General features: G+C 36.1%; 1 protein-coding gene across 1 annotated transcript; it reads left to right on the forward strand.

Moving 5' to 3' along the window:
• The first annotated feature begins 8101 nt into the window (after positions 1-8101).
• On the forward strand, positions 8102-14152 carry LOC125477757 (threonine--tRNA ligase, mitochondrial 1-like). The gene is given in 21 exon segments (XM_048585190.1): positions 8102-8326; positions 8430-8667; positions 8750-8809; positions 9287-9376; positions 9600-9674; positions 9806-9934; positions 10032-10121; positions 10400-10488; positions 10577-10673; positions 10751-10837; positions 11208-11292; positions 11581-11675; positions 11943-11975; positions 12070-12156; positions 12271-12363; positions 12717-12809; positions 12909-13053; positions 13056-13132; positions 13330-13401; positions 13624-13695; positions 13807-14152. Coding segments are annotated over 21 exon segments (2028 nt in total). The 5' UTR covers positions 8102-8201; the 3' UTR covers positions 13903-14152.
• The last annotated feature ends 1398 nt before the right edge of the window (positions 14153-15550 follow it).

Consider the following 15550-nt stretch of genomic DNA (forward strand, 5'->3'; position numbering starts at 1 on the left):
TATTTAGATTACATGTAATTATTGTGTTTTTTTTTAATTTAAAATGTTAATTATTAAATTCCATATATATCCTTTTAGGTTGATATATTTTTGTACGTGGCCTTTTTTTTGGGAAGCCAGTTTCTTCTCTCATGTTTGAGACGTATGATTTCTTCTCCCACGTTAGAATTCTGTGATCCTCATTTTTGAATTTTGAATGGACTTATCCATTTGAATTTGACACACCCCAACCAAAATCAAGGCGTGCTAGCCGTCACGTGAGGGTGACGTAGCCATGTGCGCAGTGCGGAAATGATAATGATATAAAGAAATGTGAATAACTAAGAACCAAGCTAACTAATTTACACTAAGCAAATAAAAGTGCAATCCCGATATTTAAGTGTGGTTACACAATAATCAGAGCATAAGTAGCCAAAGTGCAGTCCAGCAAGACAAGTACTAATTATACAATACTAGAGGTGGTCCTACATTAGTGATAATCTGTCAGAATCGTCATCAATTCCTCGTAAGCCACCAACAAGCACTCCTACCTAAAACAGGGAGGGGCGCAAAACAGAAAGTGTGAGTGGGGCAAAACAAAGCTTTTCAAAACCATTTCACTTATCAAAGGTAATAACCCCTCATTGTAAAATCTTCCTGTATAATTTCCCATAAAATAGAATACATACGTATATCAAAGCCATGCTTGGAATAGCAAAATCCACATATATGCCATGTCAAATATCTCAGCATAAAATATGTAAGCCATGTGATATAAATCAATGCAAATGATATGTCAGCCGGAATCACTTAATATGACATGTACAGCTGAATCTATAATTCATCCATCTAGCCAGAGTCACCTAATATGACATGTACGACTCAGCCAATAGCTCAACAAGTATGCATGCACACGAGTCGGAACCACCTAAAGTGGTTTGTATGACAGGACTAGGTGTAAATAAATATGCTCAAGTGCTACGATCACGTGAAGACTGTGCAAATGATCGCAGTTCACCTATGAGTCAGAACCACCTATAGTGGTCTGTATGACAGGACTGTGCACCTAACTTGGATCCAAGGTAAGCGTATGATGCAGGGAGGTGAACATCACGTGAAGGACTGTGCCCTGACCACGGGCGGGAGCACTAACACCGGGGTGCATGTTTATGAGCTATAATACATCTCAACATAATCATGCAACTCATATCCACAATCTATAAACTCACCTAACACTTACTTGAGCTTCTGCAGTGTCAAACATAACTATGTGCAACTACTAAATGCATATTCTAAGTATAAAATATTTGGCATAGCATTTCAAAACATAAGTTCATTTAAATGAGTTTCTGGGAAAAATACCAAGAATATATATATATATATTGAAAACCAAAAACCCACTCACTGATATGTGGCAGGGTCGTAACCCCCGAGCCTCACCTGACTGTGCTTGTCCTCTGAAAACGTCTCACCTATATGTGAAACAACTATTTTAACGTTATTTTAAGCACATAACCAAAATTAGGTAATAACTTATCATACGTTGCTCAATTGGGGTATTTGAATATACCATCGTGGCCTACTCAACCCCACGAGCATCCCCATATTTTTAGAATAATTTTCTAAGTTCCCACGCGCCCTTACGCGCCGCCCACACGCAGGCACGTGCCTGGCACACTGATGGATTCCCTAACGGCGTTAAGGAATATTCCATTAAATAACATCATATACCGTTAATTTTACCTGACGCCATTAGCATATTCCATCAAAATTGACGGCATATTCTCCTTTTTCTCCAATGGTTCGTCGGATTCCGGCGCCAACCATTGCTGCACTCACCGGTTTCTGGAAAAATTTAAAACTTGAATATCTTCGCCATTTCTCAACCAAATTTCATGAAATTTGTACCAAAATGAAGCTCTAAACGAGTAGAACTAGTTCTTACCACTTTTACGTCCTAAACCCAACGGACAATGGCTGGAAAAATCCTTGAAAATCGGCTATTCCTGCAATCCCACAACCAAGCTCATTTCGACGTCCAAACTTAACCAAAACTAGCCTAACATGCTAGAGAAGACGAATTCTTACCTTTTTAAGTCTTAAATCTAGCTAATATCTTCTCGATCACACAGAAGAAAATTCCACTCATTGCCAGAGCTCGGGCATCTCGAGTTCTACTAGTCTTTTCCTCAAACCAAAGACATGGCTTGACTCCAAGGCTTGCAAGGAGTTCAAAAACAACCTTTATTAGCTTGATCTGTGAAAGATGAAGTTGGTAGAGAGATTGGACGTACGAATTGTGCGGGTGAGGAAGATTCGAGAGAGGGAGAGAGAGAAGTTTATACGTGTGTGTGTCCGAATTGGGTATCCATATAAAATCCTCAAGCCCTAATTGGGCTACCAATTGTAGGCTAAGATTCCACCAAAACAATCCCAAGTTTCAATTGGGTCCAAAGAAGTAGGAAATGAAAATAATTAGTCCATTTTCTTAGCCCAATAATACATTCACAACCCAACACTCAAGGGTAAAATAGTCATTCCATGCTATCGAGGATAAAATATATTATATTTCGGGACGGGTTGTCACACAATTAGTGGTTGTTTTCACTATTTTATATTGATATCATGTGAGATAATTATACGTATTCTCTATTTTCAGAGGCTTGAGGCTGGTACGTTCAGATAATATATTTAAACGTAACATATACGTACCAAGAAGATATATAAAGTAACGTACCAAATATGTACCAAGGAGAAATATATGTTTAATCAAGAGGAAATATATGTACCAAATATGTTTTTTTTTAAATAAATATAAACGTACCAAATACATACAAAAAAGAAAACAAACATATCAAATATGTACCAAGAAGATATATTAAGTAACGCATCAAATATGTACCAAGAAGAAATCTATGTTTCATGTGTAATTTGAAAGACTTTTTATTAAAATTGAATACTACAAGATTTTAGGAGTTTTGAGATATTATCTAAGAAAATTAAAAGTATATTAAATATAATGGCAAGTCGCATTCATGGGTATTTTGAAAGACTTTTTATTGGAATTGAATTCTACAATATTTATCTACAAGATTTTAGGAGTTTTGATGTATTATCTAGGAATTAAAAGGTATATTTATATAATGGCAAGTTGGGTAATTTAAATTATAAAAAATGCTACTTCTAATCCATGTGGCACCTAAATTGTAGAAAAATGTTTAATCAAATTTCTAAAAGGCATAGATGTTTAATCTCAAAATTTTAAAACCTAGGCATTTGTATCAAAACCCCACCCCCCTTAATTTATATAAAACATGCCCATTTTTTTTGTATGTGAAATGTACCCACATTTTTATATGAATGTACCAATTTTTTGTATGTAAAATGTACGCAAATTTTATTATACAAATGTACTCATATTTTATGAAAATAAAAAAGGACTCTTTTTATAATCTAGAATGCACCCATAAGCAATTTATTTTGTTGAAACCCATAAGCAAATTTCAATAATTAAATTGGTAGGGTAAATTAAAGCAAAATAACGGTTTGAGTCTTTATTGGTATTATTGCATCTTTTTTATTATTATGTTATTTATTTGGAAAGAGAAGAACTTCAACAAGAAACTTAAAATACATAAGATTTGAATCTATAACCATCAGAAATCAGGAACAGTAACTAAACTATTCCTAAAAAAAATTCATACAATCATGATATTTATACGTGGTTGCCAAACAATGAACGATTGACGCCATAGGCCTGAGAAGTTTTTGTCCTTAAACTTATCCAACCCTACTAGGGTACTGCTTATCCTGTCCAGCAAGAATGTGTATCCTCTCCGGATCCTCATTGTGACGATTCCGAATATCCTTCAATCACATTAGTTAATTATAGATCGTGCGGTTATAAATTATTATAAATTTTTTTATTTAAAATTAAATATAAACAATACCTAACGAAAATTAATCGTTTGATATACGATGAATTAATGTGATTGGAGGATTCCTGAAATCCTCACAAAAATGATGAACCTCATTCGTCCAGCAAAGGTGAAGCTATAAGTAGCTAGCTATCTAGTGGTAGTATAGTGGGTGCCGTAGCAATTTGGTACTTAGCTGGAGTAGCCTTTGTGGTGGGAACGGAACGCACATGGTTGCACATGTGTCTATACTGATGTACTCCGTTGTGACGAAACCCCGTAGACCCACGCCATGACAACTTGGTCTTTTGATTTGGTGCAGTCAAATCCCAGTACATGACTTTATTTCTTACTATTAATGTTCCGAGTTCCAACAGGTAATTTGTGTGATGCCCCACTTCAAATTTTAGCACGCATTTGTTTGCCCAAATTCCGCAAGTCCTTTTAGGTTTGGACAAGGATTGTCTGCCATTCTATTTTCGGTGTTCTTTCATCCCTTCTTATTTTATGTGATCATAGTTAAGTCATGTCAATATTTTATATTATTTTTTTTATAGAAATAATAAGATAAAAATAAATAGTAAAATAAAATGTTAACATGGTTTAACTATAACCATACAAATAGAAGGACACGGAAATGCATCAGAAGCGGAAGGGTAGACAATCCTTGTTCTTTAGCTTTTGGCCTTATGATTGCACAAGTCCAATCTTCCCAATTCTTTCACGTGGGAAGTCATCATCACCATGAATTGTGAATGGACCTTTCTCATGGTGCTAGTGGCGAAATCAATAATTATTGAGGAAGGGGCGGAATTTAAAAGACCTTCGCCACTGCTGACATATGCTTGTCTTGCAGAAAAAGGTTGTAATTTGCAAATTTCTATTGGTCATTCCTACAGTATCTACTTATTTGAGTCGTCAACTCTTATACTACAAAACTTTGTAGTAGATTATTCATCTTCAGCAACTTCAACACAAATATGTTAAGACCAGAAGCACTCAAATCGCTACAACATATTTATGAAAGTGTTTGCCTCACAGACAATTAGTTTTCTTCTGTGATGCATCTTTTTTAGCACATTTTCAATATCCAAGGTTATGTACATCGTGCACCAATGCTGCTTCTATCTTTTTTCGTACTAGCACCTGCTTTTTCAAGATACCTGATAATACGCAGTTATCCCACCAAGTGTTTCGCCAACGAAGTACAACCCTAACCATAAATGAAGTTATCTCGTGCAAAAAGCATCATTCATTAAAGGCCGATATAGCTACGAAACTTTTGGCAGGATTTCAACAATCTACACTAGTGCCGCTTGGGGAACTTCGGTGTAGGCATGGACCTCCTGATGCCGGAGTCGGAGAAGAAATTATACTCACTCATTTTAATTACTGCAATATACACAAACACTTGTCATATTTGTTATAAACCAAGATTCAGTAGCAGGAAGACATACTATAAATGTATCGTTACTGTTGTAGTTCAAAGATTGTAAATGGTGAAAGGAAAAGAAATGCTATGTGAGCTTAAAAACGAGCTACAAAATTATTTTTTTGAATAAACGATATTATCTATACTGAGGGGGAATGAGTGGATTTAGTTTCATAATGAGCTAGCGATAATGTGGTTCAAATTCATCTTTGGTGTAAATTGAACCTAAGATCTCTCACTTACAAATGAAAAGGAGTGTCATTAGACCGTAGTATTAAGTGGCTAATATTATACTAGAATGATAATTTTTCTAACGAATACCATAAAAAGGACCTATTAAATTATTATTTTATAGGTACCCTTATTTTAATACTATTTTGCGTTTTAATCAATCCGTAACGTGACACGAAACTCAATATAAAAACGAGGCCCAAAATCCAAAATGGGCCAGCATACAAAGCCCAAATTAAGTCGCGCATTTTCAGCCGACTCAGGTCAACAGATCCAATCCATTTTCCCAATAGTGGAAAAAGTAAAAAGACAAAAGAGGTAAAAGGTCGAAACACGCGGCATTGCATAGCTTGATGTCCACGCACGCCTCATTGCTTGATGTCCACGCCGCTGCCCTTTCCGCTCCGTTTGGGAGAAACATATATTCCAATTCCAAAAGGGCCAATCCCGTGAAGCCCAACTGGCCACCAGCAGCAGCTCCGCCGTGACTCCGAATATCGGTTTGGAAATGCTTTAAAATCAGCGTCGTCGTGGTTTGGGAAATTTTAAAAGAATTAGAAAAGAGTACGATTAAATTAGAAATTTTAAACGCAGAATTAGCAAGTATCGTGCTATTAAATTAGGAATCCTAAAAGCAGAATTGAAATAGGCAAGAAAGTGTCATTTACAGAGTAGTGATGGAAGATGATGGTAATAGGAGGGAAGAAAATCTTACTCCGTCATTTATTGGCTCAAATAGAAATAGGAAATGTCATTATATTACAGGAGTGCAAGAATATCTTCAGAGGAAATATCAAATTATAAGATTCAAATTACAATTAATGGCTGATGTAGCGATCTGAAGCCTTATGTCAAATTTTATAATTCTCCAACCGAATTGTCAAATATTATTTTATTATTTAAATAAAGTTTTAGATAGTTGTAATTATAAAAAAAATGTTGAAACAAAATTTTTATAGGTTGAAATGTTAGTGGAATAAGGGACCCACCGTTACAATAAATTAAAAATAAGGAAAACTAATGAAAATAGTTTGAAAACTTTGAGTTTTAACGATAAGGAAAAAATAAAGGGTAAAGTGAATAGTATCAGGTTTGACTTTTTAGTGTAAAAATGTGGTTTTTCATTAAAGTGAACAGTCCCGTGAGCTTTTCGTTAAAACTCCCTTAAAAGTAGGGGTGGTTCGGTATAGGATCCCATACCGAAACCCTTGTCCCGATTCCCAAACCGAAATTTTCGGGAATCCCAAATTCAATACCAATCCCAAACCAAATTTTCGGGAATCCCAATTTTCGGGAATCCAGAAATAATTTCGGGATTTCGGGACAAATCGGGAATCCCGAAATGCTTTTGGACTTTTGGACTAAAATTTGACATATTATGCTTTTGGGCTAAAATTTTACATATTATGCTTTTGGGCCCAAACTGCCAATTTGTTATTTCTACTAACTTGCCCACTGTTCACTGCACAAATTTGACATAGTTTCATAAATTAAGTTTCAATCTACCCACTGTCCATTTGTGCACAAAGTTTCAATAATAACAAAGTTTCAATCTGCCCACTACACATGCATCATGCATGCAATAAAAATAAATTAGGTACCAAACCCAAAAGCAAAAATAATAGTTACAAGCCAAGGTTTTAAAATAAATAAAGTAACAAACTCAAAAGCAAAAATAATAGTTATAAGCCAAGCTGGGTGGTGATTCTGGTGAAGGAAGGTTGGTGGCACAGTGGCTGCGCTTCAAGCTCTTGATGGAACGGAAGTGAAAATTGAAATGGGGGGATCTGACCTAAAAGCAAATGAACGGCACAGATTAAATCTAAAACAATGAACGGTTGAAATAATTCTCTTATAATTAAAAAATAATATATATATATAATATTTATTTCGGTTCGGTATGGGAATACCGAAAAAATAGAGATGCAATACCGAATCCCGTACCGAAAATTTCGGTTTGGTTCGGGATGACATAGCGAAAATTTAGGGAATTTTGGTTTGGGATCGGGATTTTTTCGGTTTGGTTTGGGATTTTTGGGATTTTTTTCCAGCCCTACTTAAAAGTAAGAGTAATGCTAGGAAAACTTAATTTGTAGATTGAATTTGCAAACTAAATGATGTGTCACCAATAAGAAATAAAGACATTAATTAACACTTAAATACTAATCAAATCATTAATTTTCATATCATTTAATTTACAAAATTTAGTCAACAAATTTAGTCTCCCGATCATTACACTAAAAATGAATTTGACATTGATATCAAATTTGACGTCAAATCACAAAGCCTTCAAATTCAGTCAGTAAATAACACTTCGATTAGAGAGATTTTTAATATCAAACATGCACACATTTCACTTAGTATTTTGATATGTATTTTGGAGATGCTCTAAGACGATTCTAAAAGCAAAACCGGAATAGGAGAGAAATTAGGAAGCGTAACCAGATTTTAGGTATGTAAAGCCATCCTATATAAATAGATAGGGTGCGGCGATCGTTGAAAAGACAGACAGCCGAGAGAGATTAGTTATAGAGTTTGCACTCTGTTGTTAAGCCGTGATTTTTCTGTGCCTCTGTAACTCCTACTCCCCCTTCTCCTCACTATCCGCTCCTCCTCCTCAGCTTCCTACAACCAGCGCCGCCATGGTGCCCCACCCGAAAGACGACGTGTATCTCGAGGCCGTAATCCCGAAGCGCATCAAGCTCTTCGAGGCCATCCAGGCGCAGCAGCTCGCCCATCGCCAGTCCCTCCCCTCCGATCCCATCAAGTAAGCCCTAAACCCTAACTCTAAACTCCGCGTTAAGGTGTTTTTCGCTGCGGAATGTACACATGTGTTTGGATCTTCATTTCTTGTCTGGGGGGTTTTGTAGGATTACATTGCCGGGCGGACAGGAGAAGGAAGGGAAGAGGTGGGTGACTTCGCCATTTGACATTGCCAAGGATATTTCCAAGAGCTTGGCTTCCAGCGCTGTGATTGCGAAGGTCAATGGGGACCTTTGGGACATGGCCAGGCCGCTGGAGTTTGACTGTGAGCTCAAGCTCTTCAAATTTGAAGACGATGAAGGACGTGATACTTTCTGGCATTCCAGCGCTCACATTCTTGGACAGGTAGCCGGAGTTGGCGAATTTGTAGTTTGTTGGATTACATTTTGAGGGTTTTGTTGTGTATTTGACTTTCGATTCGTTGCAGGCACTTGAGGTTGAGTATGGATGCAAGCTCTGCATTGGTCCGTGCACTACAAGAGGAGAGGTCAAATATTTACGTTTGAGTTTGAGTTTTTCAGTTATTGGTTTGTTTATGCTATGTTGTCATGTGTTTTCGTTTAATTTTGCTACGTCTGTTCGATCATTGTCTGATATTGTATGACTTTTGTTCAATTGGTTATCGTTCGGGATTATGCTAGTTTCTTCAAATACTGCGTAAACTTTTTTGGTGAAAAGTAATTGTCTTGGAGATGATTTCATTAACATTTTATTTTCAATTTTAATGTGCAATGTATCTTACCATGATATAATAACTGGTTTCTGTTGTCTGTACATGTGTCTGTTCTTATGTACTCTCTGGTTGACAGCGTTGTTGGGATGGAGTTCTTTGTTGTTCTTTTCATGTGTAATTTATCACTTGGATATTGTAATTTTGTAATGCTAGTCTTTGAAATGAATTTGTATACAGTTCATTTCAGTTTCTCAATTACTCATTTGGGTCCCTTATGAAATTCAATGACAGGGTTTCTATTACGATGCTTTCTACAGCGATTTGGGATTGAATGATGAACACTTCAAGGACATTGCATCAGCGGCAGACAAGGCTGTTAAGGTACGGTTTATTCTCTTGTAGAATAGTTAAAATATATATTAAAATGTATTCCTTTTGTATGGAGGAATTTCTTGATCCTTCACCGTTTGCAAAATTTGTAAGTTGGTTCAACATTTTTGTGTTTCTTGTTGAGATTCCTTGACTGATTGTAGATTGATGCTTCAGTATTTTACTCTTGCTTGTTAAAACTCCTTTAACTGGTTTGTTGCATCTTTATCCCCAGGCTAAACAGCCTTTTGAGCGTATCGAAGTAACACGTGAACAGGCACTTGAGATATTTTCTGATAATCAATTCAAGGTAAGTGAAGACGTTCATTTTTTTTTTCTCATCAATAAATGACTATTATCTACTTATTTTATGTGCATTCCATACTCTCAAAGAGTCAAAATCAATCTCAGATGTGTTTATTTTTCACTAATTTTGATCAGGTTGAAATCATAAATGATCTTCCGGCAGACAAAACTATCACAGTATATAGATGTGGCCCCTTGGTTGACTTGTGCCGTGGACCCCATATACCAAATACATCCTTTGTCAAAGCATTTGCATGTTTAAAGGTATGTGTTCCCCTGGCATTTTAGAGCTGTAGATTATATATCATCTTGTATGCATGTATTGTCTGCGTATATTTAACTTATGAATATGTAATATCAGGCTTCTTCAGCCTACTGGAGGGGAAATAAAGATCGTGAAAGTTTACAGAGAGTTTATGGAATATCATATCCTGATAAGAAAAGTTTGCAGGTGATATTTTATTTTCTACCTTTTATGGGGTTTTGGTTTTTCTTAGCAGTATCTGAAATCTTTTCTCTGTCATGTTTTAAAATTGTATTTGGTGGCTCTAGTACCTTATATTGAAGTACAAATGCCATAATCAAAAAATGTGGCTTATGATATTTATAAAAATTGTCAAGCATTCAGGTTATGAATTGTGATGGAACAAGCCTGCAACCTATGCCAATATCTTCTACTGGACGTTGGTCTTGGATTATTTCACTTACCACATCAACCTTTTTCTGCAGATATACATCCAGAAGCTGGAAGAAGCAAAAAAGTATGACCACAGACTGTTGGGCACAAAGCAGGAGCTCTTTTTTTGTCACCCACTTAGGTATGTATGGAGCTAATACTTCTTCATTGTATAATCGATCAAGATTCCCCATGATTTCCATCTGATTATTTCTTCTTGTCAAATTCAGTCCAGGAAGTTGGTTCTTCCTCCCTAATGGGACTCGGATTTATAACAAACTAATGGAGTTCATAAAGAATCAATACAGAGAACGAGGCTATAAAGAGGTGACATTTAATGTTCTGTTTTTACATCATTCTACTAATCTTAAATAATTTTCACCTAATTTGCTTTTCTTTGGTAGGTTATATCACCAAACATGTACAATATGCAACTTTGGGAAACATCTGGTCATGCTGCAAATTACAAAGAGAATATGTTTGTATTTGAGGTGAGTTTTGACATGATACTATGGGGATCAGCTACATCATCTTTATGCCTAATCTTAATAGCAACCAAACTTATGAAGACATATTTATATTTTTCTGGATATGAATGAATAGTGAATACCAAATGTTGGCTATGTATATATTAATCTGTTGATAGCTAATCCGTGCCACCTAAGTGTGTGATTCTTTTTAGGAACTTTGTTTACCTGCTACCGTGAAGGGGTCTCTTACAGATGATTGAGATTTCCATTTGGTTATTCTGTGTGAAAAGAGCAGGACTATATTTAACTATGAGAATGAGACCATTACAGAGTTGTTATGCTTGGAAATGAAGAATATATTTAACCTGCTGGATTTTGCATTTTCTTGCAGATTGAGAAACAAGAATTTGGATTGAAGCCAATGAATTGCCCAGGGCATTGTTTGATGTTTCAGCACAGGGTTCGTTCTTATAGAGGTATGCCTTTAAACATAATTTTCTCGACCTTTTACTCTTTTATATTGCTGAAAGGAAAGTCATTCTGTATATGGAGGTCATTTTATGGATGTCCGCTTGGTCTTTTATCTCTTGGATTGGCCTTGTGGGCTTCTTAGGCCAGTCTCTTGGTATGAGTTGTGTGTTGCATTTTTCTGGGTTTTTTTTAGTGCAACGTGACTATTAAAGTACTAGAATTGTTACTTTATTTGACATTTTTGCGCCATACTCATTTATTTATTTTTTATTTTTTTAAAACCTTGACGACAGAACTTCCACTTAGACTCGCTGATTTTGGTGTTTTGCATCGCAATGAGGCCAGTGGTGCACTGACTGGATTAACACGTGTAAGGAGATTCCAGCAGGTATACTTCCACAGCCTTGGTTTAGCTTTAATTTAGGTGTCTCATGTTTGTCATCAACCTGCTTTGTAAACAACTAAACACATATGATTATCCTGGCTTCCAGTTTGTTAGTTCATTAGGAGCTCATATTTCTAATATGCTTGTCAGTGATCTTAATGATGCACTTTATTACTGGAAGATTTATATTTTTTGTCATTCTGTTCTTCTATTAATTTTCTGGTTACACGTATACCCTTCTGACAAGTTTTAGTCCAAAATATGCTACAGGATGATGCCCATATCTTTTGCAGGGAGTCCCAAGTGAGTTGAGCTTAATTGAAATGTACATAACTGTCTAAATTTTTTGGTTTTGTTTTGTTCTTAAGCCTTTTGTATTTTGTGCTTCTATTGTCAGGTAAAAGATGAAGTGAAGGGTGTCTTGGATTTTATCCAGTATGCCTATAATATTTTTGGCTTTTCTTTTGAACTGAAGCTATCAACAGTAAGATTCTTGCTACCTATGGTTAAAGCTTCAAACCTCTTGACTTCATTACTCAAGGATGCAAATTTCATATTTGTTGTGTTGCACAGCATTTGATGGGTATTTCCGTTGCAGATGCCAGAAAAACACATGGGAGATTTGGCAACATGGGAGAAAGCTGAGGCTGCCCTTGCAGACGCATTAAATGAGTTTGGCAAGCCCTGGCAGGTACTTTTACTTTATATGCAGTATGATAGTAAAATTTGTACAACTTTTATTGTAGTGGAGCCAGGGTAGTCATATTTATTTTTTAACTCAGTCCAAAATAGGTTCAAAACTCATTGTAGCCGAGCAGCATTTTTTAAATAAAGCACGTTGAGTTGAATGGATAGATTTGACCCATAAACCATTATCTACTCCACCGTTTTACCATTGACATAGATTGAACTGACAAATTTCTGTAATTGTTCGGTTGCCAATCTGGTCCATTATCTGTGCTTTGTTTTCTTAAGCTGTACATTAGGGCCCCCTGAATTTCTTGTTTGTGTCTGGATGCTTACTTTGTTAGTTGTGCTACACAGATAAATGAAGGGGATGGTGCTTTTTATGGACCAAAGATAGATATCAGTGTCTCTGATGCATTGAACAGAAAATATCAGTGTGCAACACTACAGGTATCTGATGATCAGTTCCTTTATGTTTTATGCCTCTTTCATTTTGTTTTTGGTTGCTGTGTAACTATCTGACTGTCATTGAAAATATTGTGGTTGCAGCTTGATTTTCAGCTTCCACAGAAGTTCGAGCTGTATTACTCGGCAGAGGGGGAAGAAGGCAAGTTGGAGAGACCCGTTATGATACACAGAGCTGTTTTAGGTTCTGTTGAGCGTATGTTTGCTATATTGTTGGAGAACTACAAGGGAAATGGCCCTTCTGGCTTAGTCCACGTCAAGCAATTGTTTGCCCCGTCTCAGACAAATCCCAACCTTACGCTCAGGAGGTAGTATGATAGTGCTTTTCTGGTTTTTATTGGTTGACCACTATGAGGTTGTATGAACTTTTTGTCATGCCCCTTTTTGGATATGAGATCCATATAAATGCAGTTAATGGCATACACACTTTCCGGCTTTGATAGATAGGTTAAATTATTCTGTACTGTTAAGTCATGTATAAGATATTGTTGTTGCAATTTTGTAGGTTCGGGACCGTATCCATGAAGCTGGTTATTATGTGGATGTTGACACAAGTGATAGAACCATCCAAAAGAAGGTAAGAATTCACTGTTGTCCTCTGCATTACATTTTTGGTTTCATTTTGTTTGTTATTTTATGAATTATTAGATGTCCATTGGGTTTAGTGGTTCCATCTCATAAACCGGGACAACTCTGGTGAAAACAGAATTGGATTCGAGGCTCTTTTGTATTCTGTTTAACCATAATACCTTTTGTCCAACAGATTGTTCATTGTTGCCTGATTGTGTTTGTCCTGCAGGTGCGAGAAGCCCAGATAGCGCAGTACAACTACATTTTAGTTGTTGGCGAGGAGGAAGTCAAGACTGGGCAGGTTCTGTTCTTTTCTTGTTCTCTAATTCATTCATGTTATACTTCACGCTAGTTCAACCGTCTTATGTATTATTTGGTTGAGAAGTTAAATGTTTGATCCGTATTGTTCCAGGTGAGCTTACGAGTTAGAGACCACGGAGACGTCACGGTAATGACAATGGAAAATCTACTCCAGCACTTCAAGGCTGAAGTTGAAGCTTTCCATTAGAGATGGAATGGCAAGGGTGGAGCTGTCTCTACTGATGAATACATTCTTACGTGTTTATGAATTCGATAAAAATAATATCTTGCACACGTTTGATGTCAAAGATTGAAATTTAATTAAATTTTGGTGTTAGACTGTCCTTTGATGTGTACTTTAATGTGTACAATTTTCATTGAATGTCTCATTAAATATTTGAACTTATTAATACACATTTTAAGTGATTAAATCATTAGTTACATTTGGATTTGGTGAATTGAACGGGGTTGTGGCCTCTCATTTTGGCTTATTTAAATAATTAATTCTTTGTTTTATATATTTTATTTACTTACATGTTATACACAAATGTCACGTCAGCAAAAATATAAGATCCTATTTGTCATACTATCATTTAACAGTCAAATTGACAGTTTAATTATGAAATTGCAAGTACACTCAAATAAATTGTCACATCATCACTTAATGGTCAAATTAACAGTTTTAATTATGAAGAAGCAAGTGCATCTAAATTTGAGAGTGTAAAATGTAATTTACTCAATATTATACTACCAGAAATGATAATTTTTTCTGATGAAATGTTAAAAAACGACCTTTTAAGTTATTACGTAATACCACTTTACATGTTAATCAATCCGTAACTTGACACGAATATAACACAACCTAAAAACGACTCATTACCACTCAAAGTCGAAAATGGGCCAGCATACAGACCCCAACTTAAGTGGCGCAACATTTTAACCCCTTATATAGAATCGGGATCGGACAGGACTGGACTGGATTCAGTTCAACACAACCAATCCACTTTCCCAAACGGCGGAAAAAGGGGAAAAGGAAAAAGTGGTAAAAGGTCAAAACACACGGTGTTGCATAGCTTGAATGCTTGATGTCCGCGCCGCTTCCCTTTCCATTTCCAAATCCTCCGTTTGGGAGAAACGTATCTTCCAATTCCAAAAGGGCCAAGCCCGTGACGCCCAATCTTACTACATATCCGTTCTTTTTAAATTAGGAGTCCCATATACGAAAAGCTCTGTGCAAGGTTCTAATTTTCATTTCAGGTTGCACGTGGACGGTGGGATAGGTAGTTGCTGACTGTCTCGACAGCACGTGTTCCTTACCTATAAGAGCAGTGTGAAATGTCTTCCTGGGGATCATAGGGATCCCCTGATCGTTACCGTTTATCGTACATCGTGTGATCAGTTTTCGTTAGATACTATTTATATTTAATTTTAAAATTTAAATTTTGAAATGATTTCTAACCGCATGATGTACGATGAACGATCACGATCACTGAATGATCATTTTTCGTGTGAAATGAAGCAAAGGGACAATCTCTAAAATGCTTCGTTGCAATTTGTCTAATTAGTCACTGGAGGCCCTCAACCCAATGTGAACATGAGCAACTTACATGTAACAGACTCATTGCCGTATTGAAGTTTTGATTTAATAATACATTGTCATGTGAAGAAAAACATGCACATGACAATTGATTATTGGATAAGGGATATCAAGTGATGCTCAATCTGTTCCATATAAGTCAAAAACATGCACATGACAATTGATTATTGGATAAGGGATATCAAGTGATGGTCAATCTGTTCCATATAAGTCCTCCTATTATATAAGCCCTTTACTAGTTAGTTATTTTTTTTTTTTT

Source organism: the organism of the source record quoted next, unplaced genomic scaffold (assembly GCF_019419815.1).
Source record: "Pyrus x bretschneideri cultivar Hongxiangsu unplaced genomic scaffold, Pyrus_bretschneideri_v1 Contig22, whole genome shotgun sequence".
Classification (NCBI taxonomy): domain Eukaryota; kingdom Viridiplantae; phylum Streptophyta; class Magnoliopsida; order Rosales; family Rosaceae; genus Pyrus; species Pyrus x bretschneideri.